At 33.7% G+C, this 25,524-nt stretch overlaps 2 protein-coding genes across 6 annotated transcripts in view; one reads left to right on the top strand and one right to left on the bottom strand.

The window, feature by feature from the left end:
- Positions 1–1,013: 1,013 nt before the first annotated feature.
- On the bottom strand, positions 1,014–23,174 carry LOC134537013 (A-kinase anchor protein 17A). Of its 4 annotated transcripts, none has more exons than XM_063377195.1 (6): positions 22,156–23,174; positions 10,808–10,956; positions 10,238–10,445; positions 9,459–9,554; positions 7,778–8,081; positions 1,014–4,183 (listed from the first exon to the last, which is right to left on the bottom strand). In XM_063377195.1, exons 1-6 carry the CDS (start codon positions 22,927–22,929, stop codon positions 3,612–3,614), a joined length of 2,103 nt encoding a protein of 700 aa, XP_063233265.1. In that variant the 5' UTR covers positions 22,930–23,174; the 3' UTR covers positions 1,014–3,611. The 4 variants fall into 4 exon arrangements, with proteins under 4 accessions (XP_063233265.1, XP_063233275.1, XP_063233283.1 ...); XM_063377205.1 differs by having other exon boundaries at positions 23,059–23,163; XM_063377213.1 differs by having other exon boundaries at positions 22,086–22,219.
- A 290-nt stretch (positions 23,175–23,464) lies between these two features.
- Positions 23,465–25,524, top strand: part of LOC134537032 (glucoside xylosyltransferase 1) — a 50,671-nt gene continuing 48,611 nt past the window's right edge. Inside the window, exons 1-2 of one of the 2 annotated variants that reach the window (XM_063377234.1) lie at positions 23,465–23,752; positions 24,252–24,402. In XM_063377234.1, coding sequence (XP_063233304.1) covers positions 23,523–23,752; positions 24,252–24,402 — 381 coding nt within the window. In that variant the 5' untranslated portion in view covers positions 23,465–23,522. The remainder of the gene's footprint in view (positions 23,753–24,251; positions 24,403–25,524) is intronic. The other variant, XM_063377245.1, reaches the window with a different exon arrangement.

Below are 25,524 nucleotides of genomic sequence, written 5' to 3' on the forward strand. Positions count from 1 at the left end.
AACACTCATTTTAGCCATATTAGCTCTTCTAAAAATACAGTTTAAAATCATAATCTGAAATCAAAAGTACTTTATGGCCCAAAGAGAATTCTTAAGTGCTTTTTGTAAACAAACCCCACTCGGATATCTTCAGTAGATTTCAAATCACATTTTTCCTGAAGCTCTTCACACCATATGTGTGCCCGAGCAGACGGCACCCTTAACATATAAAGTACTTTACAATGAACTGTAGGGACCTGCAAATTTATACTTTAAAGAATAAGTAAGAAATCCTGTAAAGATTGGTACTTTTAAAAAGGTTTTACTGTAAAAAATTATGATTAATTACATAAATATAATATTGCGACTGAGTATAAACTTTTTAATATTGCATAAACATAACTCAACATTAATGTCAATTTACAGAAGAGTAATTCAACAACTTTGCTAAATTTAAAATACTATCAAATATTCTTTATTTTAAATTGTAAGTACACCAATCCCTCAATAAGCACATCTTCAGATTGTGCGAATTCATTTAGTACAATGTTAATTTTACTACCCCAGTTTGAATAGCAAATTGTAAATTTCATTTAGCATGAAATCTAAACAAGAAAAACAAAGTCGGGCATGACTCCAAGAAGTCTGTTTCAACTCGGTAAATAACAGATGTACCGTGGCATACAACAGAGGAAGAGACACCTGCCCAGGTCTGATTACACTATCGGCTGTTGTAGAAATATCGGCTATGGCAAGTTCAGTTGCGTCTAAGGAGTTTTTGCATCCACACATATGCTGCCGTGCTGTGCTGTTGTCACCCGGCCACAGACCGGGCCGTGATGAACTCATTCTAGCCACTGGCAGGGACCTTGCACAAACACAAGTAACGTCTGCCCATTTGTATGCCGGTAACTGTACGTGCACAAGCACCTACAGTTGGAATCATAATGAAATCATGGCTTCCAAGCAGGCGCGCAACAGGCGGGGGGGGGGGGGGGGGGGGGGGCAAGGGTATTTTGCCCCCCCAGCCCTTCTGAAACCATGAAGTGGGGGCAAACAGGGGCAAAGAAAGTGCTGTGTAATAAAATTTTAGATGATAAAAACTGCTTAAATAGCACCATTTTCCACCTTGAAATACAAATTTTCCCGGGGGAGGACCCCCGGACCCCCCGCTTCAATAGGGGGGATCGATGATTCTTTATAAAAAGGTATATTGCCCACCCTTTGGAAATTTAATTGTTGCGCCCCTGCTTCCAAGTGAGATCATAATGCATCGTGTTCCCAAGTATTTGAGACAAAACTAGACTGCAGAATGTCATGAAGACCACACAAGTCAACTGTGCGCACTATATCAAACATTTATATAAGTCTGATGCTGTTGGTTGTACTAGCAGGAATATATTTGACATTAGATACGGGAACAGAAATGAACAGATGATTCAAATGGAAAAGGTTGTTAAATGAATGGTGCAATGACAAAAAAAAAATCACTGGCCCATCAGGATTGATGTAAACCAAGCAGTGATACACGAATAAGTATTTTAATTTTTGAAAACATAAAAATGTAAATATTGGACAGTAATATCGGTTTCACTGTCAGTGAAGGATGGTTTGGAAAGTTCGTAGAATAGTTGAAGGTCACTCCCGGGCGGCAAGTCAACCAGCTGATTGACGATAACTATCTCCTGATAAGCAGTGTCCTATTTGTCATACAAGGGATTTGATGGTAGTTTTATAAAGATGGATGGTGTAACATATTTATTGTTGAGTGTTATTCTACACATTTATATTTCATAAAGAATATTTCCTTACACATTTTGGAACAGATTAAGTAAATTAGCCTTGCTATTTATGGAGACCAATGATTCAGATTATGCGATTTCAGATAACACGAACATTTTTAGGAATGCATTAGTCATGTTAAGTGGGGGATTGGTGTACTGGTAATAAAATATAATACAATAATAAATTTGTTACATATATATTTGGAATATGGAACATTTGTACATGCATAATCATATTATTTATTGCATGTCTCAAGAAAATAATGAAAACTATAAGAACTTACATGGGTTACGATACAGTAAACATAATTTGTATTTACTACAAACAGTTGTGTTTGCCGCAAATGTAATTTATTACATTATATCTTCAGGTAAAGCTAGAAAGACCAATTTTTTTTTACGTTAGATCAAACATGACAGCATAAGGATCGAAGGTGCAATGTTACGTTAAAGCCAAGATTATACAAATATCAAGCAGTTTAACACGTGTGGTAATAAAATCTAAAATGAGCTGTAGTTGATAGTCTGTACATTCCCAGAAAATAAAAGAGAAAACATTTTAGTGGTATTTTAAATAAACTTAATAACTAAATAAAAAGTAAAATTTAAAAACGAAGTTATTAAGTTTCCTAAATATCATACATTGTTATATGATAACTTTCTTACATGTTTTTACATGCTTTAGCTAACTTCAATATTCTGAACAGATGACAAATGAAAGTTTAGTTTTAGCAATTATCTGATTCTAATACTCCTTACTACAATACAGGCATGAATGATCAGCCGTTGAAAATATTATGATTGGTTAGATTCTCCACCGGTCTTGGCCACTTGAATGGACCAATGAAAACTCAGATGCCATCAGTAATATTCTCCAATTAAAAGCAATGGCTCACTGGAAAAACATGCAGTATCAATAAAGCAAAGCAGAAATGGTCTAATTCCAGAGGCTGAAAACAATTGATTTTTAACTCTCTCACCAACAAAACCTCTAACATAGTGTAACTATATTATACAGTGATGTGGGTAGATTAACTCAGAATTTATTTTTTTGCAATTGTTAAAATTATTTATTAAACTTTCGCATGAAAGGGCATTAATAACACTTAAAACAAAGAGTGTTAAAAAAGAGTGTTTTCAAATATTCTTTTCACACTTACAATACAAAGACAGAGTTATTTGTAAGCCCTACTAATTGTGTGTGTTCCACAGCTATAAAATACTATAATGTTAATGTTACTGTAGGTCATGATTTTTTTCATTTTACTTCAGTCTTCATTGCAAAAAAAATAATTTCACAGATACCGCAAAAAATAAAACTTTTGTATAAAACGTAAAAAATTAAATTATATATATAAAAGTGACATTTTACTTATGTGTAAAGTGTGTTGCTGCCAATTGTCTAGCTGCATTGTATTTTGCAATCCACTATCTAAAGAGTGTTGACAACCACTGCACAAAAAAGGAGGAATGCCATACAAATATGCATAAAATGATGCTGCATAGTAAATTTGGGTTTAGAGATTTATTAAACAATTCATTTCACTATTTCAACAATTATAGTGCAGCAACAATGAGTAATGCTTTGAACAACATCACTCACACCCTTTAAACAAAAATGTGGAATGAGCTGCTGTTGCAGCAATTGAATAAAAACCAAATTCCAATAACTTGACTAGAAAACGTTAAAAATGTTCGATGAAGGACAGCTCTTCAAGTCACTATAAACAATTTTGCAAGGCAGTATTCTACAGCACTTATACACACTTTAAGCCTCCACTGTAAGAGTTATACATGCATTGCTGTTTAAAGTCAAGTACAGTTTCAAGACATGGTTACAAGACACTATTACTTGTTCTTGTGACCAGAATGAGAGTAGTCATAAGAGTTCACGCTTCCCTCTGACCACGATCGATCTTTGTCTTCTGACCATGAATACTTGGACGTTCGAGTCGAGCGAGATGAGTGAGAATGAGAACGAGAACGGGATCGGGATCGGGATCGGGATCGGGACCACGACCGAGAACGTGACCGGGAACGAGAGCGGGAACGGGAACGGGATTGCAGTCGCTTAGGCGAGATGGGAGAGTGGCACTTGGAGTGGACGGAGTCTAAGGACTGTTCCTTGTCCCCCCAAGCCAGCTTCTTGAAGTATCTATAGTAATCCCGCCCAACGTCTGCATATTCGTACACCCCCTGCTTGTACGCACTGCCCTGCCTTCCTCGCTGCCAGTACGGCACGTACGAGCTTCTACGCCGGCCGGGGAACCTGCCGCGGTGCTGGAAGCGAGGGCGGTAGTTGTTGCGGTGGTAGGGGCGAGAGTACTGGTATCTGCCTCTGAAGCTCCTTGGGCGATACCACTGCTGGTTCTTGAACTTGGATCCCATAGGAAAGTCTGGTCCATCAAAATTTCTTTTTTCTAGAAAATGAATACAACACAAAAAAATTTAAGCACAAAAAATATCAAAAGACATAACATGTTTTTACCATTAACTAAAGACAAAACAGAACATGGTATAAAACCTTTCTCAGCAAAAAAAAATCATAAAATTTTTTTCAAACTTATCAAAACATGTACAGTAAAATATTAAAAAACATGAGCTTTAAATAAATTGTTCCACTTATGTTCAACTGTAAATTCATATCATTAATAATTTATACTATGGAATTTTTAAAACTTGCAAGCAGGCCCAGTGACCAAAATGTGACCAAAGGAAAAGAGTGCTAATTAATGAGTCGTGATTGCTGTCTATTTTATTTGTTAATTAATACAGAATCACATGTCTATTACACGTGACTTTCCCCCACAATGTACTTCTTTCCTCGTTGCCCAATTTCCCATTTCCTGAGCCCTTTTAGTTCTTTTAAGATTATTGCAACCACAATTTATCAATATTTATCACAACGTTTTTCTCACATAAACACACACGCACAACGTGCAAGATGTCCGTCTTCCATTAATAAATAGCAGGTTAGCCAAACTTGGAACTTTACGAAACTTGTGGTACACAGCGTTGCCATGCAGCATTCTCAAATTTTGAATAAGCCACACTAGTGATGGGTTAATTCCTGTTTTTTTCCGGTTCTCGGTTCGGTACCGATTCTCGGTTCCTCGGTTCTGACTTAAAAAAATAAAATAAATATTATTCACACATTATTTATGAGGTGTTTTAAGTAATAAACCATTTATTGTTTTGGCTACTAAAAAGCATGTGTCCAGACTTACATCTTCAACAATTTACTGTTTATAACACTGAAAATAATTGTTTGTTTGTATTGTTCTGTCCTCAGTGTTTTTTATTGTATGCTTACAAAGTAATGCATTGGCATAATGATTCAGTCTTTAAAGAGGCTATCAAAGTAAATTAAAAGGTTTAGTATAGTTTTCAAGCTACAGTAAACACACCAACCTTAATAAAACTAAAATTTACTATATTAATCTAGTAATTACTTCAAGAAATCTACATACACCCTCCTTTAAAACATAGGAATAAAAAGAAAATGTTACAATAATGAAAATAAATACAATGATGGTAAACTTTCAAAGAATTAAAATATTAAATTGTCCATCAAACTTATTGCCTACATTGAATTCAGTTTGTTTGCATAGTCAACAGTAAGTTACTGCCACACTTCTGATGCCATTTCTTACACAATTTGCTCTATTTGGCCAGAATAATTATACTTTACAAGTGTCAAGAAGCATTTTGTAACTTCCTCCTTCAAAAAAATCCCGTTTGTCTAAAAGAGAAAGTTACTATCCATTACACTAGATGGCTGCAGATGCAGTGAACTTACCTTCCAAAGCACTGCACAAAAAAATGCATAAAATTTTTTAATGCCGAAAATTATTACGGAAATTTTTTAATCAATCATTAATTCTATTAAACAAATATTCTGTGGAATTTGCAATACACCAGTCACCCTTACTTCCGTGTCAACGACTCAATTAACCGCCTATTTTTAAAAACAAATTGAAACAAACATGGCGTCTTTCTGTTCTCACATCTCTGCTGAGGCACGTTATAGAGTTGCACATCTCTATGAACTATATCTATGGCACCTTCAACTGTTATGTTTTGATTGTAAAACGTACTTTGTTTACAGATGTGGTGAGAACATTAAATATTTTTACGTGTTATTTATTTTATAGTTAGAGAAATAGAGATGAATATTATTCCACGGAAGTCCAAAAAAATAATTCATATGTGGATTGGACGTGAGTTGAGCCATTTCATGCTGCAGTTAAGTTATAGTGAAGGACTATTTTCGTAAAGGGTTTTGCTATACTGCCATTTTAGCTGCGTTTCTCGGTGCCGGTTAAAATGCTGAGAACCGTAGGAACCGAGAACCGCGAATCAGTACCGACCCATCCCTAAGCCACACACCATGCTTTTCCAAAACACATTTTACCAAAATTTGTACACAAATTATTAAGGTAAATACAGTTACTAGTGGGATATACATTTTTGGCAAAAGTATTGTGTAAAATAACTGTACTTAAAGAAAACTGCAAAAACTAAAAGACAAACTATTCCGTTAAATGTTTGCAAAATAATAGTAGGTGATTTTAATTTTGTTACACTTCTTAAATTTCAATTGAGTTTTAAGAAAAATAATGTCAAGTATCGTCCTGTGGAGTATAATGAACTCAACTTTATAGCTGAGTCGAACAGTAGCTTTTCTCTGAACTCAACTTTTCAAGTTTCCACTCATCTTTACACAATATAATTATACGAATATGAAGTCAACTCTTAAAATTTGTAGTTGATATATTATATTTATGTAGTTCAAATTCTAAGTGAAGAAAGCAGTAGACTTCCAGCCATAGCAAAAATTAACACACACTATGTATAATGTTCAAGAGACACTTAAAACTTCATGGAAATAATAATTTTCATTTCGGTAACTTTCACTACGATTTTGGCTTCGTTAAGCTAAGTCCAGCCTCGTGTGTACCCATCAGTAAATTTGTTGACATAGCTTGACGTTTTTCCCACTTATGTTTTTTTTCCCTTACGCACCCTTGAAAAACATTATCACAGGGTTCAACAGTATTCGAAGGGTATTAAAAGTGAAAAATTTGATTGAAGATAGTGAAATTTTGGATGGAAAATTGAATTTTTGGTAGTGAAAATTCATCAAATTTGATGGAAAAATTGAAAATTTTTGACCAATTTGGAAAAAATTTAAATTAAAAATTTGGGTAAAATGTTGTCTTTATTAAGCAAAAAATTAAATTAATTTTTTATTGAATTTCAAAGAATTTTGCGAGTGAGACATAATTATCATATCTATACTACTGACACAACTACCAAATATTCACCCACCACTTGTAAAGGAAACAAGTAACCAAATTTTTACTTTTCTATATTAATATCACCTGAGCTGACTCTTATCTTTTAAAGTGCTACAGAATTTCCATTACGTTTATGAGATCCATCTCTATCCCTTAAAAGAATGCCTTAAGTTAAAAGAAAACAACTGCTGCAAGTAGTTTGCCCTGTTAAGTCATTAGCATTAATTTATTATTTAATTAACTTTTTTGAATGGCTACAACTGAAATAACACTGCCAATATACGCTATTTTAAAGTCATAAAAAATCTATAAAGGCTAGGTCTCAAACTCCAAGTTGGTTATTCGTTTTTCTTGTAAATACTATTTGTGGGCTCTAGCTGTAATTTATCACAATAGCTCTCTTGCATGTACCAGATATTTACTAAATATCATCTAACAGAGGTAGAAAGTAACACAACTGTTCAATATAATGTATTATATACTAAATATAATTTAATATATGTGAAAATCCACCCAAGTGGTCAAAATTATTATCACTTATATATGATATTCTACAACTTGAAAATTACAAAAATAATGAACAGTCATCTCGGCATGAGAGACTGAGCCTTAATGTGTGCTCCATGCTGTAACAAAATCTAACTATCAATATAAAACAATGTGAAGAACGTTGGAAGCTGTCAGGAACTGACTGTGTCTCCCCACGCGACCCACCATTCCAGGAGTCCTGGTAGCCGTCCCCCTCGGGCGGCAGCGACTCCTCCGAGCTGGAGATGGAGGTCTCTGACTCTGCGGCCAGGCCGCGGCAGACGGTGGACGACGCGGCCAGCACACTGCGCAGCCGGGTGCGCTGGTCAGCCATCACCTGCTCCTGCGCAGACTTGTACTCGTCGACCAGCTTGTTGCGCGAGTCGCCCTCTCCGTCGGGCCGCCGCTCCGCGCGCTGCTCCGCGCGCTGCTCCGAGCAAGCGTACACCTCACTGCCAACGCCTGTGGCTGCGTGCTCCCTTCGTGCGTGCTATAACCGAGCACAAATACACTGGAGAGCTTTGTACACGAATCAGAACAAACTACATACATATTATTTCCTCATTAACATCAAGGTCACCAGAAATGAGGCCCACAAAGTTCACTGTATTTAGATACAGGATAAAATATATTATATTTGCATTTTCGTTAGTTCGTAGGTACTTTGACATGGCACGAAAGAAAAGAAATTAATAAGAAAACCATTTATTTTATTTTATCCAACTATTTGAAAACCAAACAGAACAGTAAAATGTAGCAGCCATTGAAAAAAATGACATTGACTTGTTTGTGTACAAGTGCGTGCCGTCTAGCCTGATTCCATAAAATAACGAGAATTTTGCAGGCCTCCCGGATGAAGAGTGAAATAATGTGAATGGAGCAGTGATAGAGAATGCAATGGTAGGAGTAACGGGAGTAAACTGGAAAAAAATCTGGCTCACTGCAAAAGTCCCACTATTACTCCACGTGTGAAATGTTTCTGACTCCGCCCGGAATTGACCTAAGTTCACCAAGGATGTGGGTGGTCTCACCACTCAACCACCATGGACTCACTAGCCAGCAATCAACTCACCACATACCATTGCTTTGTGCTCCTTCTGCACGAGAGATATTCAAAGTTAGAGCACTACTGGAGAAACATTATTACATGTTTCAAAATTAACCATTCCAGGAATTTCACATTATGTTTACGACATTCATCTCTATCCCTTAATAGAATGCCTGAAGTTAAAAGTGAAGAACTGTTACAAAGCTGCCACTGGGCAGAAAAAAAATTAAGCATGCGGTGAAGAAATATAAAGATAAAAGTTACTTGCCAAAAGGTAACAAAAATGATGGATAAGATTAATTATACATTTATTTTGCCTAGTCAAAGCCTTAAGTTTGTTTCAGATTAAAGTTTTTACCTAAAAAGACTGATGCAAGTCAATGCAAAAACACAGATAAACTTTCACTCCAAACACATTCAAACAATGATAAGTACTCGTTATGTGACTTAAATGTAGTTCTCACCACCAATAATGTATATGTCTAACCCACAAACAACACAATCACTTGAAGTAAATTATCTATATAACCATAGTTATACTGGAATTGGTTGGTGAATAACCTAAACTAGATCTATTATCCCACAGCAGTTCTGTTTGATGAGGATGGTATCTCAGATAACATTATCACCTTACTCAACTAGATTCAAGACCACCAAATTAAATAATAAACAAAAGCAAATGAGCTGCAGTAAAGTAGAAGGACTAAGGAAGATATGGAAAAGGAAAAAAGAAATATAAATGAGAAAGTACTGGTATGGATAAACAAAGCGAGCCAGTAAGGAGAAAACTCAGGGGGCAGCATGCAAATCATACCCTACCTTTTTCTTCTTTAATTTGTCCTCCTTACGATGCTTTGAAGAAAGTTTACTTTCTGATTCTTTCTTTTTAGCTGCAATTTTCTGTTTAACCATATCCTGCAAAAATCCAGTAAAATAATTTCACACACAAACTAAGGGTTGGGGCGGCACTCGGAAAAATAAAGGAAATATTATGGAAAGGACAACCACCATAGGACACTACCACTATAATCCAATTGGATCATGTACAGGGCATTAAACAACATAAAGATGCTACTGCTCCCGAAGCAATTGGTACACCATATTACACCTCATCTCTCGTGGGTGACACCCCCCTCCATTCTCCTTCACCGCTGGATAAGGGTGGCCAGGTGTAACAGCAAAGAAGTTTAGTCTCAACATATAGGAAACAAATTTGGTTCTTTCATGAGAATATACATATGTGGAAATGGGGAATTTCAGAGCGACAGATCATTCAAAATGGAGGTGGATTAGCAAGGAGAGACTACATACAGTTTTCACATCTCTTGGCTACCTTTGACATGCGACAGGTTACACAGACATTGCCCCTTCCCCTCACCCGCCCAGACACTCACATACAAAAAGACCTACACACAATCTAAGCAGAAGAAATAAAAGCTGCATTCTAAAGTAAATTTCATCAGGAATGATAAAACATTATTTAGTCATGACTTTTTTCAACCCATTAACTAAAAAAAATTACTATCTGGGCATTCGTACAAGATGTTAAAATGAATTTATAAATATATATATATATATATATGTTATAAAGGACTGACCTTCACTCTCTCGAATAATTCATCCAGCAATCTGATACTCTCCAACTTGCGTTGGGCTATCAGCAGTTTCCGCTCCTCTACCATGATCTTCACACTTATTTCCTCTGCTTCTTGTTCCTTCAACTTTCTCAGTTCTTTGTGCTTACGTTTCTCCTCACGTTTCTTTCTTCTTGATGCTTTTTCCTGTGACTCTTCCAATTTTCGTTTCCTAAGCAGAAATTAAAATGTCACTGATTTACACATGAATAGGCATTTAAAGTAGCAAAAACAAAATTCAGAGATATCCCATTTATAATTTATCACAAACTGATGTGTTTGATGAAACAATGAGCGAAATTCAACAGTAGAACAAAAGTTGAAATAAAATAGATATTTTAATTCACTTACAAACCAGATATTAATTCACAATGAAATTATGAAATTCAAAGTTATGTTTCATGCACATTGTGTCGAGTTATAGTCACACCATAAGAAAGTGTTAAAAGCCACATGCAGTTCAGAACTCTGCATTACATTGTCATTGACACATTTCTACATGATGTATTTAATTCGTCCAGTTTATGAGCTCACCTCTCATCTTTCTTTTTCTTCTCTTCCTCTTCCTGTTCTCTGCGAAGACGTTCCTCAAGCTCTCGTTCCTTTACCATCAGCTTCTCCCTTTCAATGCGCCGCCGCCTGATCGATGCATCGCTCAAGTGCCTGGTGCGGTCAAAGTCCACCTTGACACCGGAGAAAATGACCCACTGCCTACTGTGCTCACACAAAAATTCACAAGAAGCTAACAAAACTCAATTTAATCATGACAGAACTCTGCATATCTTACACGATACTCACGTAATGGGGCAGCATTAGGTTGCGTAATTTATGAGCTGAAAATACAAAAATATTTACATGAAACTTGAATCAATAGAGAAAGGAGTTTTCGCTATTGTGAATAAGCATTACTGAAAACAGAGGTAATTTAAATCAACACTACACCCAAGGAAGTACATATTACCATTCAATACCAATATTGGCTGTCTGTCATAAACCCTAAATGTGTCATTAAATAAAAGAAGACAAAGCAATGTCAACTACTGATTTAGCTAATAGCTCTAAAGTTTCCAAACAAGGACAAGAATATAAGTTGTTGATAGTAAGAGGGAAACTGTTACAAAGGTATCTTAGGTGGAGTCATTAAGACTAAGATCCTCAGTAATATAACAACACATAAAGTTTTCTATTTTCTCAATGAAAAGCATAAGCTGTCCAGTTGGACGATGAAATTTTACATTACACTTTTTCAAAAAGGAGGAAGAAGTATTCAAAAAATAAAAATAATGTAACTTTCTAACAGACAATAATTATTTTGTTGCTACCTTCATGTATTTAAATATATTTATTAATAAATTTGCCAAAATAAAACATGTTAGTAGGCCCTAAATCGTTGTGTAGAGTTTAGCATTTAAACTTGAGAATATTCAATATGTATTTATATACTTCTTGTCGACAGTCATTCTCACATAAAATCAGCTATTTTCTTTTGGTCAAGATGTCAGTTATTTAAAAAGTTTGGAAAACCCAGCCTCCACCATCCCCATAGCTGGAAAATTTCCCACTCCAATTTCTTTATTTCAAACGAAACCTCGCATATGCCATTTTATAGTGTGTATGACTATGTAAGACAGGAACATGACATTTTACCTTAAAATTACTATTACTGGAAATTTTCCATCACTATATTCACATTTCAAGTAAATTCCTTGACTTTCCCTGACTGATTCCAGCTTATCTGACTTTCCAATATGTACCGTAGCATTCTGTTAAAAGAACCTATGTAACTGTTATTTTGCGCACAGTATAAAGTAAGGATTTTGACTATAGTAAAACACTTTTATATTCACCCAGAATCAATTTTATTATATTAAGATAAAAATTATTTAATTTTTTTTAATTTTTATGAGATTGTAGATTAATAAAATTGTTATTGTATTTGTGAGAAATTTGAAAATTTTATTTACAACTTTGTACACAGTGTTTTTATTCCCTGCTAATTAAGTTATAGTAAAAATAATGTTTTAGAGTATCTAAAAAATTACGGATTGAGACCTTAAGATAAAATATTTGCATTCACATAAAGATTTACAAAAGATTGGATAATTTGTTTACAACAAGCAAGCAGTATTTTGATAAAATATTTAAAGCATTCGAGAATAGCATAACAAAAGCTTCCAGAAATATAAATGTTTAGAAATTGAAAAAAAATTAAGAAAACTAGCCAGTCTGCATTTCTTTTGTTACTATCATTGGAGTACACACAGCCAACATGGGAAACATTGCTAGAAAAATTAACAAGCTACTACTTTCATTGTAAGTGAAAGCCCAACTAGGTTAAATGGAACTAAAAATTATCAAATCAGCCCCTACTTATTTCCTTTACATTTAACATAGCATTGGTGGAAGACTTCTATTTGGGGATCACAAATAAAGCTCAAGTATTACTGTGCAAATTCTACAAGCATTAGCTACTGAATATATATTTTTTATCCACTTATGCCCATTGCACCATTAGAACTCAGGCGTGATTTTGTTCCATAAACTGGTATTATCATAGTTCTATAAATTTTTCTGTCCAAAGTGTTTCCAGTGCTAAATGAAAAATATGATAAACACTTTGAAACTTTACACCAGAAATAGATAAGTAATCTGAAGATACATTACAAATGCCAACAACAGAACCACTACCCACTTCAAATCTAACTTAACACAAACCTATGAATAACAAACAATGATCAAAATATTTTTTAGAGATAAAAGTGGCACTTGACAATAAGGATATTTTTAGAATGCCCTTTGAGAGTATAATTTTATTCTGCCATTTCAAATAAACTAACCTTTTATTTAAACACCTCTAATTTTCTAGCAAGAAGACACTGAAAATGAATGTTGTTTGTCCTACTCGCTAAAAGTTATGCAGCACTGGTATTTTTATGAAGACCAGGGAGATAAGTGGTGAAGGACTCTTAACAAGAAGTTTGTGGTATGGAGGAGAGAAAGGTGAGAATAACAAAATATTTATTTCAATACAGAAACTTTGAATGATGTTATATCAGTATAACTCTGTACTATAATATATTTTTAGAACATAAGTCTACTGAAATCCATATAATATTAAAACATTGTAAAATATATGTCCCAAAATTTCTGTGTGGTTTGAAGCAATTTTGGGTCTGGAATGAGGCCAAAGTGGGACAAAGCAGATTCACATCATATTAACAAAATGTTTTCTGGACTTTTCTTGGCATAAAAAATATTATTTCACAAGATTGTTCAAATAAATTTATTTTGTTAATGGAAATTATCCAATACCTTAAGCAAAGTACACACCCACACACTTATTTAAACTACAAGAGCTCAAATGTGTTAAAATATGTTCAGTAATCATACCTGTAATTACACTATAAGAAAAAATTATAAATCAACAAGGTAATTAAGTATGCCCCAAATAAAAGTTGCATGACTCATGAAAACTGATCCAGTACTTGTATACTGTTAGGTGAAAACAAAAGCGGTAGCCAAAATAATAGACTTACAATATTATAATAACCAAATCTACATTTTTTACAATTAGAAATTCATAACAGAAGTGTCCATGGATCTATAATAATTCAGGTTATGGCAGATTCTTGATAACGTGAGTCAGTGATGGACTCAGCTTCAAATTTTGGGGAGGGCAGGTGACCGGAAGGTTTTGATGGGAATGGAACTAACTTCTAGTTAAATGGTAAGTCTAAAATTTTGAAAAACAGCAGACCTTAAAAAATTAATTTTGAAAGATAAACTTACAGAGACACTAAAAATAAAATATTTAAAATCATTGAACCAACTTTATAGGTCAGATGCGGACTTGAGTGGATTATATTTTTCTATCACTACTTTTTTTTAAGATATAGGTGGGCCTGTTTTTTTTTGTTGCTACATCAAATTTCACCACAATACAATCTGACTATAGCCCGTCCCACTCTTAGATTGCAGTACATGGCTTATGGCGTGCGCTGTTGCCAAATCTCTAACACATTACGAATTTCAGGAGATGCGTGTCTTTGTAATATATACAATTTTATATATATATATATATATATATATATATATATATATATATATATATATATATATATATATATATCACATTTTCATGGGCCCGATAAATGCCGTATTTTTGGACAAGTCATGTCCAAAATGATAAATAAAATACGGTAATGGAAATTCTCGGTCGAGTAAGTTATGGGAAAAATCCGAACAATTGGTTCGAAATGGGGAAGATTTTTTGAAAATCAGAAAAATCGCAACAACTCCCATAATATGAATAATATCGAATCCGTTTTAACGTATGATAACTCGGATTACCTAATGCCGAAAAATGTTTTCTAAATACATTTTTGATACGACCAGCCATAACTGCATGAGTTCGAAAAAAATTTTCACCGGACAAAAAAACGTAACTGCCTTAGTAGACACCTTATCAAATCTGTTTAAATTGTTTGTAATAATATCATAATTATTTTCCAAAACTTTGTCTAAAACAATGTTTGATAAGATGCTTGGTGAGAAGGATAGAAAAATAATTCAAAATTTTGTACCATGATCGCTATTAAATTCCTTCGTATTTATTTCATACATTTTAAATATTATGTTCAAGAATCGATTATAATATTTTTTGTTGACTAAGGGAGCCATGTATTTGAAATTGCTTGTAGGACAGAACCCCACTTATCTAAACACACGACCCTGTTTCCTCTTACGACGGCAGCGCGCGCTCTTGTACTGATAAGACACATCTTTAACAGCTATTTCCACGGAAACTGTAGAAGCAATTGAGATGGAGCTGCTTTTAAAAACTAATTCAATTCATTGTGAATATTTTTCTCGCTTTCGTCCCCCATCTATCTTTAATAGAAAAAAAATTTTCCGCGGGTCAACTTTTTGATGTGTCAGTTTGTGAGAAAATGCATTTCAATATATTAAAAAAATTATTTAAGTGAAACCTGTACAGTTTTTGTCTTAACATTTGTTCGGTGGCGTCCTAAGGCATTAATTTACTAATAAAAAAAATCTGAATGAAATACACATGTAGGTTTTTTTTTTTTGATGTGAAACATATCGGAATACTTCAAAACAGTTCGCAAAGAATAAGTTATGTTTTTTAATTTTTTCGGACACTTCAAATATTTTTAAGTATTCAAAATAAGCATTGCCTGATGCGTATTTTGATTCTATACAATATGAAAAAAAGCTTGGTCCAAAAATTAAAATTTTAAATTTTGTTTGATATTTGGCAACAACGCACGAAGAAACAAGGACAGTGCTAACGGCAATCGGCGTGTGTTAGAGAGAGAGATAATGCGCCCATTTACTTCCATACTGCAATCTAAGAGTGGGATGCTCTATAGTATAAATCCAGGTCTTATGTACCTAACTTGGCATTTAATGTCCCAGTAACATTCTTCAAACAACAGCTATCTTCAAAATCAGTAGATATTACCAAATATTCACTACTTCCACCGCTTAACCAACCATCTTTTAATTCTTCACTGTTACTGCTCATTTCTTTCCTTTTCCTAGGTGTTTTTGGTTTATATTTTGCTTTTGTTGGGCTACCTGTTTCTCTTTACTAGGCTTTGATGGCATTCACTATTTCTTCTCAAAACTTTTCTGTCATTATGACCTTAGCATTGCAGTAGATTAACATTTTCTTAGTTGAAGTTGCATATGTTTTTTCCAATCCTTCGATCAACAGATGTTCAAATGATGGTTGATTTTCTTGGACATCAGGTAGTAAGCCTAACACTGACATGAGGTAATTCACCATGAGGTATCTCAGCATAATGTACTTAATAATTAAACTTCAGCATAAGGCACTTCTCAGCATGAGGTTACTTCTGTGTGTGTGAGTGTGGGGGGGTAGGGGGGAAGGGAAATCCAAAAATAACTGGAATCATAATGTTGCGCATCATGTACTTGTAGCTAGGGAGCTGTTGTAATACCTCTCCTGAGTCAGTCTGCTAAGTGAAATTACCCAAAAAAGGCCATTTGAAAGCAATTATGACATCTTTAAAAGTCTGGCAGTTCTGTGCGTGTGTCTTTAGTGCACTCGTGACACAAAAAATTAATTCTTACGAACAACGTATGGCTATGAAGTTTTCACTGCATTCTCACAGAGTTTAAAATAAATAAATAAATACATAAAAAGCAATGTGAGAATTCCGAAGTAATTCAAAGATGGCCGTGTCCACTATGATTCACTTTTAGTGGAACCCTTAGCTAAGGAATCCATTAATCTAGTAGTCAGATGCAGCTAATGTATACACAACAGTGGTGGGTAATACAACCATTGCGATAACAAGGCACTGAATGTTATAAAATATGGTGTTTAGCATGTTTAAATTCTCCAAAACAATTTGAAACATATTAAAATTAGTGGTACAAATATAACATATTCATGTGAATAATGACAGTGAAATATATTTTTAATTCAAGCCAAAAATACTACTTAAGAGCAGTGCAATAGATAGACATTTCTAAAACACCAAGAGATTTAAAAAAAATCACAAATGAACTGAACCATTATCAAGTCAGCCAAACTACATACCAAATTGATCATATTAAGTATTGTTTTATACCTCATTATTATAAGAAAACTTCAGTAGAATAAAAAAAACACTCTTTTCTAACCCAACGAGTATTTAATTACCCCCTATTGTGAAAAATTACATCCAAAGCAAATTGCCCGCAATAACATACCCATGAATACTCCTGAAAACACCACCAACACTATCAGTCATAAGCCCTCTACTATAATTGCGCAGTACCATTACATAACGTGTCCGGAGGAGTGCTGTGATATTAAATTTGCATGCCTAAACCCTTTGAGTGCAAAATTGGTTACCAAAATGTTAATGGCTTGAGAACTGATTCTATAATTTTTTTTTTTGAAAATTGAGGCAAATAAGAACATTACATTACATGTCTTACTAAAACATGGTTAAATAATTTCATTATAAATTCTCACTATTTAGAACCGATAGAATCAGTAATCCCAATGACAGAAAGAGGCGGTGTTGTTTTGGTTGCGGTTAATGAACAAAACTTTGCATCAGTCCATCAAATACAAATCTATGATACCCTGGAACTGATGCACGCTGAATCAAAATTTAATTCTCAACAACTATTTTTTTTTTAAATCTTGTTGGTGTCATCTATATTCACCCACAAACACCTCCAAATACATATACATACAAAATACCTTAAAGCATTAGAAGAGAATCTCAGTAACTATCAAGACAATTTGATAATTTACGTTGATATGCCTGGTTTTGATTTGACTATCAAAACATTCTGCTAACAAATCACATTCATATTCAAAATCTAAGGAACATTCTTTACTTAATTTTACTACTAATTCAGGAAAACTAGAGTGTAACAATATTTAAACTTCCAAAAATCAGTACGTTTTGATTTTACAAACCTATCACAATGTTAAGTGACTAAATCAGTTAAAGAACTTCTTAAAGAAGACACTACACATCCTGCCCTAGATAATAAAATTATCACTGATATATATTTTAAAACCATGATCTCCAGCTATCGAAACTACAAAAATGGTGACTATCTGGCTTTAAGTATACAACTACATTAGAGTACAGGACTGGTTTGACATTTTTAGAACTTTTGAAGTTATGTAATGTCTTAGTTAAACAATTAACTAATTTCTAATGTAAAAATATTTACTCCTTTATTCCAAAATCTACCAAAATAGTCCGAAAATACTCCAATTTGATTTATAAAGGAACAAATAGTAGCTTAATAAAATAAAACCATTTTTTATAAGCTTTTTAAAAGAAGTAATGAATACAAAACTATACAACTCATAAAACCAGACCAAATATGTTGATCACAAAAGTAAACAATAACATCAAAAAATACTAAAAACATTCTGGCACTATGTAAATGACCTGAAAGACAGTTATCATCTTTGAATGGCCCTAATATATAATCTAATTGTATAGATCCAAATTTTTCCAGTGTTTTATCCACAAACAACCAACACCAATCTCAAGTATCAAATACAAGCCCTGATACAATCTCTTTTCCCTCCTGAGAGCCTGGTGGTTTATGGCATTACATCCCTCAAATCTACCATGCCAACAGGACCAGGACTACTTAGGGTGGTATTCCAAGATGTTCGGGTAGGGTAGCGAATAAGCACTACCTTGTTGGGCTACAACTGTAACTAATTCGCGGGCTGCATTCCAGAACGTGTCCAAGCTGAATCCCAGCAAGAGACCAGATATGTAGCAGTTTTAATAAAAGGTGCCCACTGCGAGGCTAGAAACAAGTTCCACATTGTGGAACAAGCACACTAATTAACGCATCACTACACAATGTTTGTTTACTTACGCTTACACGAGAGTAATGGAAGACAACAAAATTCAGTGAGGGTGATTTACACCTAATGAATAGACTTTCTTAATTCTTAACATTTGGTAACACAGTGTTTTCAACTGAAAAAACTTTCATGCCATAAAGAATATAGAAACACAGAATTTCCATAAAAGAATGTTCCAGTTTCAGTAGTTTAATTTAGACAATTAAAACAAATTATACATTATATTGAAGGTAAATTAACCTAGTTTTTATTACAAATGTTTACTATGTGGACCTTTAGTTATACGGCACACATACAACCTAAAATCCAATTCTTCCCACACTTTGGTTAACATCCAGAGTAATGGAAGCAACAGCTTCTTCAATTCTATGTCTCAACTCTGGCAAATCATTAGGTAGTGGCGGAACGTAGGCATTAACTTTTATACATCCCCAAAGGAAAAAATCACATGGCGTTATGAGAAGTGAACATGGAGGCCACCGAAAAAGAGCTCTATCGCGTGGGCCATTACAACCAATCCAACCATCAGGGATTTTGACGTTAAACTACTCTCATAAAAACAAAACACACGTAGAACTAAAATTACAGATTCATGCTTAACAAACTTCAGAACACAAAATGCTTTACACTCAGGAGTTGCCATTTTGCGTAGTAGGTGGCACTGGAAGCAAGTAAACAAAAAAGCAGTGCTCACACGCATATGCTTATTTAAAACTGTTTACCTGGAACATTCTTTTATGGAAATACTGCATTTATTCATATACGCACGCATATATGTATATGCATATATATATATATATATATATATATATATATATATATATATATATAGACACACACATACTATCAGGTACTGTATATTGAGTTTATCGGTTTTATTTTTATATTGAGTAAAAACTAAGAATTATAGGTCTATCTTATATGAAATAACCAAACCAACAAGCCAAGATATGTATTAGAAGTTATTATAACAATTACACAAACAAATAATATTTAATTAATTTTACACAAATGAGTCTTAATAATGCAATAATACATTTTAAACAAAGTTCCCTGCTGTCGGGAACTTGCTTCAAACAAAAACCTTGCTTTTATGTACTTGTCATTTTAACACTCTGCTACGGAGACATGACAGAAATTTGGAAGAAAATATGGGTATTTAATTTAAATTTAATTTTCTTCAATATTTTTTTAAGTTTTGATTATTTTTCATAATTATTAAAGTGTATAAAATGTATACAAGGATAGTTCCGCTATCATAAAGTTTTATTTAGCAAACCAATACACTTGGTGAAGCCCCTAATGTTCACTGAAGTGAATATATACAAGGTAATGGTGCCAGACATGGGGCAGCCATCTGGACGAAATCACCAAAAAAGTGAGTTCTGCACATGCTCAAAAGTTTGGGCAACAGACAGGTCATGGATAGGACACCCAAATCCAATACCCTAGCACCATGTGTTTATTTTTCAGAATAATATAAGGACAGAGTAGGACCATGCACCGAGTGTATTGAACGCACCCTGCTCAGAGGAATGTTTTTCAAACTCTATAAATATTGCCACAATTTAAGTTAAAGCAAAGTGGTTACAATGTGGTTCTTAAAATTGTGTGTATATTTTAAAGGGTTTAATTTGTTAAAACTTCGGCACAAATTCAAATATGATCTAACGGTCAGTCGGAAAGGAAGGTGATGGGAAGCTTCCCTTTTATGGATTTTTGACATTGTTTTGGGTTATCTTCAAACCAGGACATGAGGAGGCCTGATCCACACCATATACTGATTACACGCCATTGGCTTTTTAACAGCTTCAATGTTTGTTATATGGATTTTATTGTAAAAAGGCATATTCAATAAAAACCCTAGAACCAGAATTTATTATCCTTTTGAGTGACGTGTTTGACTTCGAGACTGACGCATGTGGGACGCATGGAGAGCCCACTAGTTACCATCCACACACGTAATTGTCTTGATCAGATTTGTTTATAGTGAGATTTCAGCCCAGCACCACGTGGGCCGAAGTCACGGCCCTGAGTAAGAGTCGTAGCTGGGTCCACATGCCCTCCCACTTGGTGACATCCTTGCAGATGTACCACCATTCGAAACCCTCAATCTCAATATGCCTGTATTCACCCCCATGTCAAAAGACAACATGAAAAAAAAGAGCAATGATTAAAAATATTAACAAAAATAATGAAGGCAGACCTTTCAAGCTTGAAAGGGTTATTCCATAGATAACTGTAATATTATTAAATTTAAAATTTGTTTCCAATGCATAATTATTATTATATGTTTTTAAACAGCTTACCTTGTCGATAGCTGCAGAATTTCAACAATTTTATTTAGTAAATGTTTGGGAACATTCGTTAAGACTAAAACCCTAAAAAAGACTGAAAAAAAGCATCTTAGAGCACTATGTTCCATGATTTTCCCCAAAAAAGAGGAGTTTTTAACTTTATACTGGGTTCTGAAATACTCAGTAGTGTCAATGGTGTTGAAGTCCAGCAAAATTGTGTAGTAAAAGCTATTAAAACTAAACAAATATTGATTTAAAAATTATTAAAATCACTGCAATAAAATAATTACAGGAAAATAAATATTTTCTCATAATTATTTACTCTATTTTTATTTGTTATTCACCAGTTTCATGCCATTCTTGAGTAGATACTGAGATTTAAAGAATACAGTCAAAATAAAAAAATTAAAATTCAGCAATTATTTTACACAATTTCAAGATATTACAAACGTAGTTGACCTAACCTAGCCGACCCTTCACTTTGTTTCCAATAGTTTAATAAATAAAAAACTAACATTGCCAATTTAATGTTTCAGTAATTCTTTTGTAACATGTATCCAAATTTATCTTGTGATTCTCTATATATTAATCCTATGGAACACAAGGCTTGCTATTTTAATTTAATACATCAAATTATCCTGGCCAAATAAAAACTCAAATATCAGAATACAAACAAATCATGAAAATACTTGTAGAATTTTTTTTTCCCCTTCATATTCACTTTACAATAATAATTTATTGTCTCTCAAGTTTTTGAAATATACAGGATCTTTGATGTACCGGTACAAAAAAAACAGCAAGCATTATGTACCATAGGATTAATGTATACAGAAGCATTCCATCAGGATTAAGGGATTAACTTGAATATGTAATATATAAATTTTTACCAAAATTTATTTTAGTGAGAAGCATCACTTATCTGGTATATTACCAGCATAACTATTTTATACAGTGTCTAAAATGTATTGCAAAGCTTTTTAAAATTTCTGGAAGTATTAAGATGCTAAAAAGAAAAATAAATTTAGCACCAAATAAATATTAGTAAAACAATATAAATAATATGTTATACTGTAGGTACATATGACTTATATGTAGCCTATGGTAAAAAAAATCCAAATTAGCCTACCTGTGTTTTCACTTTTCAAATACACTCACTAAACAAAGATCATAATTAAACTCATTGCCATTATTTTCACCTTGATACTAGCTGTATAAGAACTCTCTCCGTCCTTGTACAGCAATTTCATCCCACGAAGTGCATCCATTGCTTTCACGAAGCAGATGTACTCTTTAAATTGCACATAACCCTCAAATGTTTGATCTTGCCCGAAGGAAAATGTTTTAATGCCAGTAATACTTGTTTTCATTAGCTTCCTGTATGGGTCACTGGCAGGTATATCAACACATCTCACTTCCCCAAAAACTTCAAAAACTTTCCTAAACATATACTCGCTCGGAACATCACTGCCCCTTTTCTTATCCTCCTTTGAAACAAACCACTTACAGGGCAAATTGCTAACATGAATTGTGTCTGGCCTCTCTCCTGGTTTCATTTCATTCATGTTTTTCGCATCACGGAAATACGAGTCCCACGTGTGTCGATTAGGAAAAGAAACTTTTGCCACAGCAGCACGCACTTTCAAGGGTTCTGAAAAACCTGTTAATTTTATTGTTCTCGTGTCAAGGCATGCAATTACACTGGAGAGCTTTTTTTTGCTTTCAATTTCACACTCAAACCTGATAAATTCTAATGTACTTTTCGAAACTTTCATAGCTGTGAACTCCAGCGGATTGATCATCGCTTTTAATTTGTCCATAACCTCCCAATTTGAAATAGTTTTACCAGGAAGCTTCACTTGAGGCAACTGAACAGAAACGTAAAGGATTGCAGTTGGTTTCAAATAAAGCTTCTGGCTTGGGAAAAGTTCCACGGCATCACTAGTATCCAAACAATTTTGAAATGCGTTCATAATGACAGCCAAATATAATTACTTTGAAGAAAAAAATGTTTGGATACAATTCTGTGTGTGTAAGATTGCACTAAAAACAATAAAGCTAAATCCTGCGATTTAGTGTTAAAATGTACTTAGCCAAACTACCAAAGCGTAAAACATTGAAGCCTACAACCCAGCCAACTATAGTAAATAATAAATATTTTCATGATGAAAGACAACAAAAACCATTTGCATCCATCTTTACACCATAGATATCAGATATTTCTAGCTGTAATAAAATTTAGCTTCAAATCAAAACGTTCTATTCGCTGCTACGTTAAGTGCATCAGATTGTTGCATTGAAACCTTTAACGATTATCTGCTATACTTGAATTGTTTTACTGTGTTTATATACTTTACAATGATAATTTTATATTTTTCAGCTGTTTTATACATTTATGTAAACTAATACATTTAACTATACAATAAACTTTACGTAATAAGAGCAACAAACAAATATAAAACGGAACGTATTGAGTGCAAGGCTATCGATAGTAATTCTAGGCTGTTGCTGCAAAAACAAATTTGCGGGACGTAAGTGCAAAAAGTGTGAATTGTTTACTACAATCATGAAGAGTATTTTGAGGTTTCTTGTTGTAGTTATTATATTGTGTGCATTAGTATTTTGTTTTTATGCACGGAATCTTATGCAGAAAATCAAATTTAAGCTTGATAATAATCATAATAATAATAGGAAAGCAGTTAGCGATATGGAGACTATTTCAAATCCAGATTTTTATTTTGCTGCGAAAAGCAAAGGCTCCAATGTATTAAAATTAACAAGTAATTTTAAACAACAGTAAGTGCAATATTTGAAACAATTAATATTAATATAAATATTTTGTTAATTACTCACCGGCAACAATATCAAATTGAATTTTTCTCGTGTTTTTTTTTTTACAAATGTTGGTTTGTTGTTTCTCTAAATTTTGGTCTTTCTGATGTCACTAAACCTAAACAATAATTAATAACATTTTATGTTATTTAATATGTCTGTCCATGCTATTATAAAGTATTTTTAATTAGCCAACCTAACCAACCATTCCCACGATGATATTCTATTTATAATGGACCTAACTTTGCTTAACCACTCTGTAACATGGTAAATTACTGATAAACTACTTGAAGTAACACAATGCCCATAATGCCCACTTAAAAAAAAAGGCATTTTGGAATTTTTATTATCAATTTAATGGTAAAGTTGCTCTCCTTCAGGATAACCAATATATATTTTTTTTCAGTTTGCTATTTCTGACCAATAAACCATCCTTGCATTGTAAAATTTCAATTTGTTCCAGGGAGCCCCAGATTGTGCTGGCGGCGGTTGCCTGCGGCGACCGGCTGGCCGAAACCCTCACCATGATCAAGTCTGCCATCGTGTTCTCTCGCAGTCTCCTCAAGTTTTTCATCTTTGCAGACGATCCTCTCATTCCGAGCTTCAAAGAAAAAGTGAGTCATCTAAAAAGGTTTGGCATCAATATTTTTAGAAAGTTTGCATATGTGCATTAGAGGTGATCCATATTTGTGAGTCATTATTTACTATCACATTTCAAAAAAAAGTAATTTTCTAGAATGTAGGTACTAAGGTAATTCTCTATTGTAGGCACTTTTCTGAAGAAGAAAAAAACAGTGAAAATTCTGTAAATTTTTTTTTTAATATGGTTAAATTAAAACGGGCATTGCAAAATTCCATGTACATATTATTATAGGCCATCCTCAGAAAGATTTTTCTTAACCCTTTCCTGCCTGGCGGGACTTGTGAGTACCACAATGTTTGAAGCCCCATAGAAATAGTGTGTGCATGTTTGAAACCACATGCTGCCTGTCGGGACCTCTGGGTCCCTGTATAGCTCCGCTCTGCCAGTTGTCGAAGAAGTTTGATTGACAGCCGAGAGGTTGCAGCACTAAAACGGCAGCGCTGCACCTGTCTGGAGCGCCCTTTTTTTGTTAGTTGAGCTGGACATATGATAAATGCATGTCAGGACTTAAAAGTCCCATCATTAAAAAATATATTAAATAAAAATAAAAAAAATTGGAAAAAATTATGCTCTCCTTTTATGCCTACTTAAATATAAAAATGAAATAAAAATTACAAAATTCAATTTTTTTACATTTCTAGGCAGGAAAGGGTTAAGTGTCCTAATAAAGTTTTATTTTCATTTGTAAGAACAAGAAGGTATTGGAAATTTGTGCAGGTTTAGTCCTGTGCCCAATTTATTGTTGTTTACACTCATTAAAAATTTTGCTTTCTGTGGCTTGAAAACAATCAAATCATTTACAGGATTTATTGTTGTTATTTTAATTATTATTTTAAAATTATTTATATTTTAATTTTATTTAAATTGCAAGGTGTGCAAGCAACTAGCATAGTAAAAGCAACCATTAGGAAAGCCAATTCCATTTATCCTTGTTATCTACTGATATAAAGTAATTTCAGGACCTTCAATTATTAATTCTTTGGACTACGTATTTATTTCATTTCATACCAGCATTGTACTAGGCATACATATTTTTCATTTGATTACACTATTCCATAGTGTCTTTAGCTGAGTACATTTTGTCTAAGTGCAC

This window comes from Bacillus rossius, chromosome 1, assembly GCF_032445375.1.
Source record: "Bacillus rossius redtenbacheri isolate Brsri chromosome 1, Brsri_v3, whole genome shotgun sequence".
Lineage (NCBI taxonomy): Eukaryota > Metazoa > Arthropoda > Insecta > Phasmatodea > Bacillidae > Bacillus > Bacillus rossius.

Coding starts and splice junctions, on each gene's coding strand:
- LOC134537013 (XM_063377195.1), bottom strand. CDS start 22,929: ATGAACGCATTTCAAAATTGTTTGGATACTAGTGATGCCGTGGAACTT. Junction 10,957..22,155: donor CTTATACAGCTAGTATCAAG/GTGAAAATAATG, acceptor TCCGGTGTCAAG/GTGGACTTTGACCGCACCAG. Junction 4,184..7,777: donor CTACCAGGACTCCTGGAATG/GTGGGTCGCGTG, acceptor TTCATTTTCTAG/AAAAAAGAAATTTTGATGGA.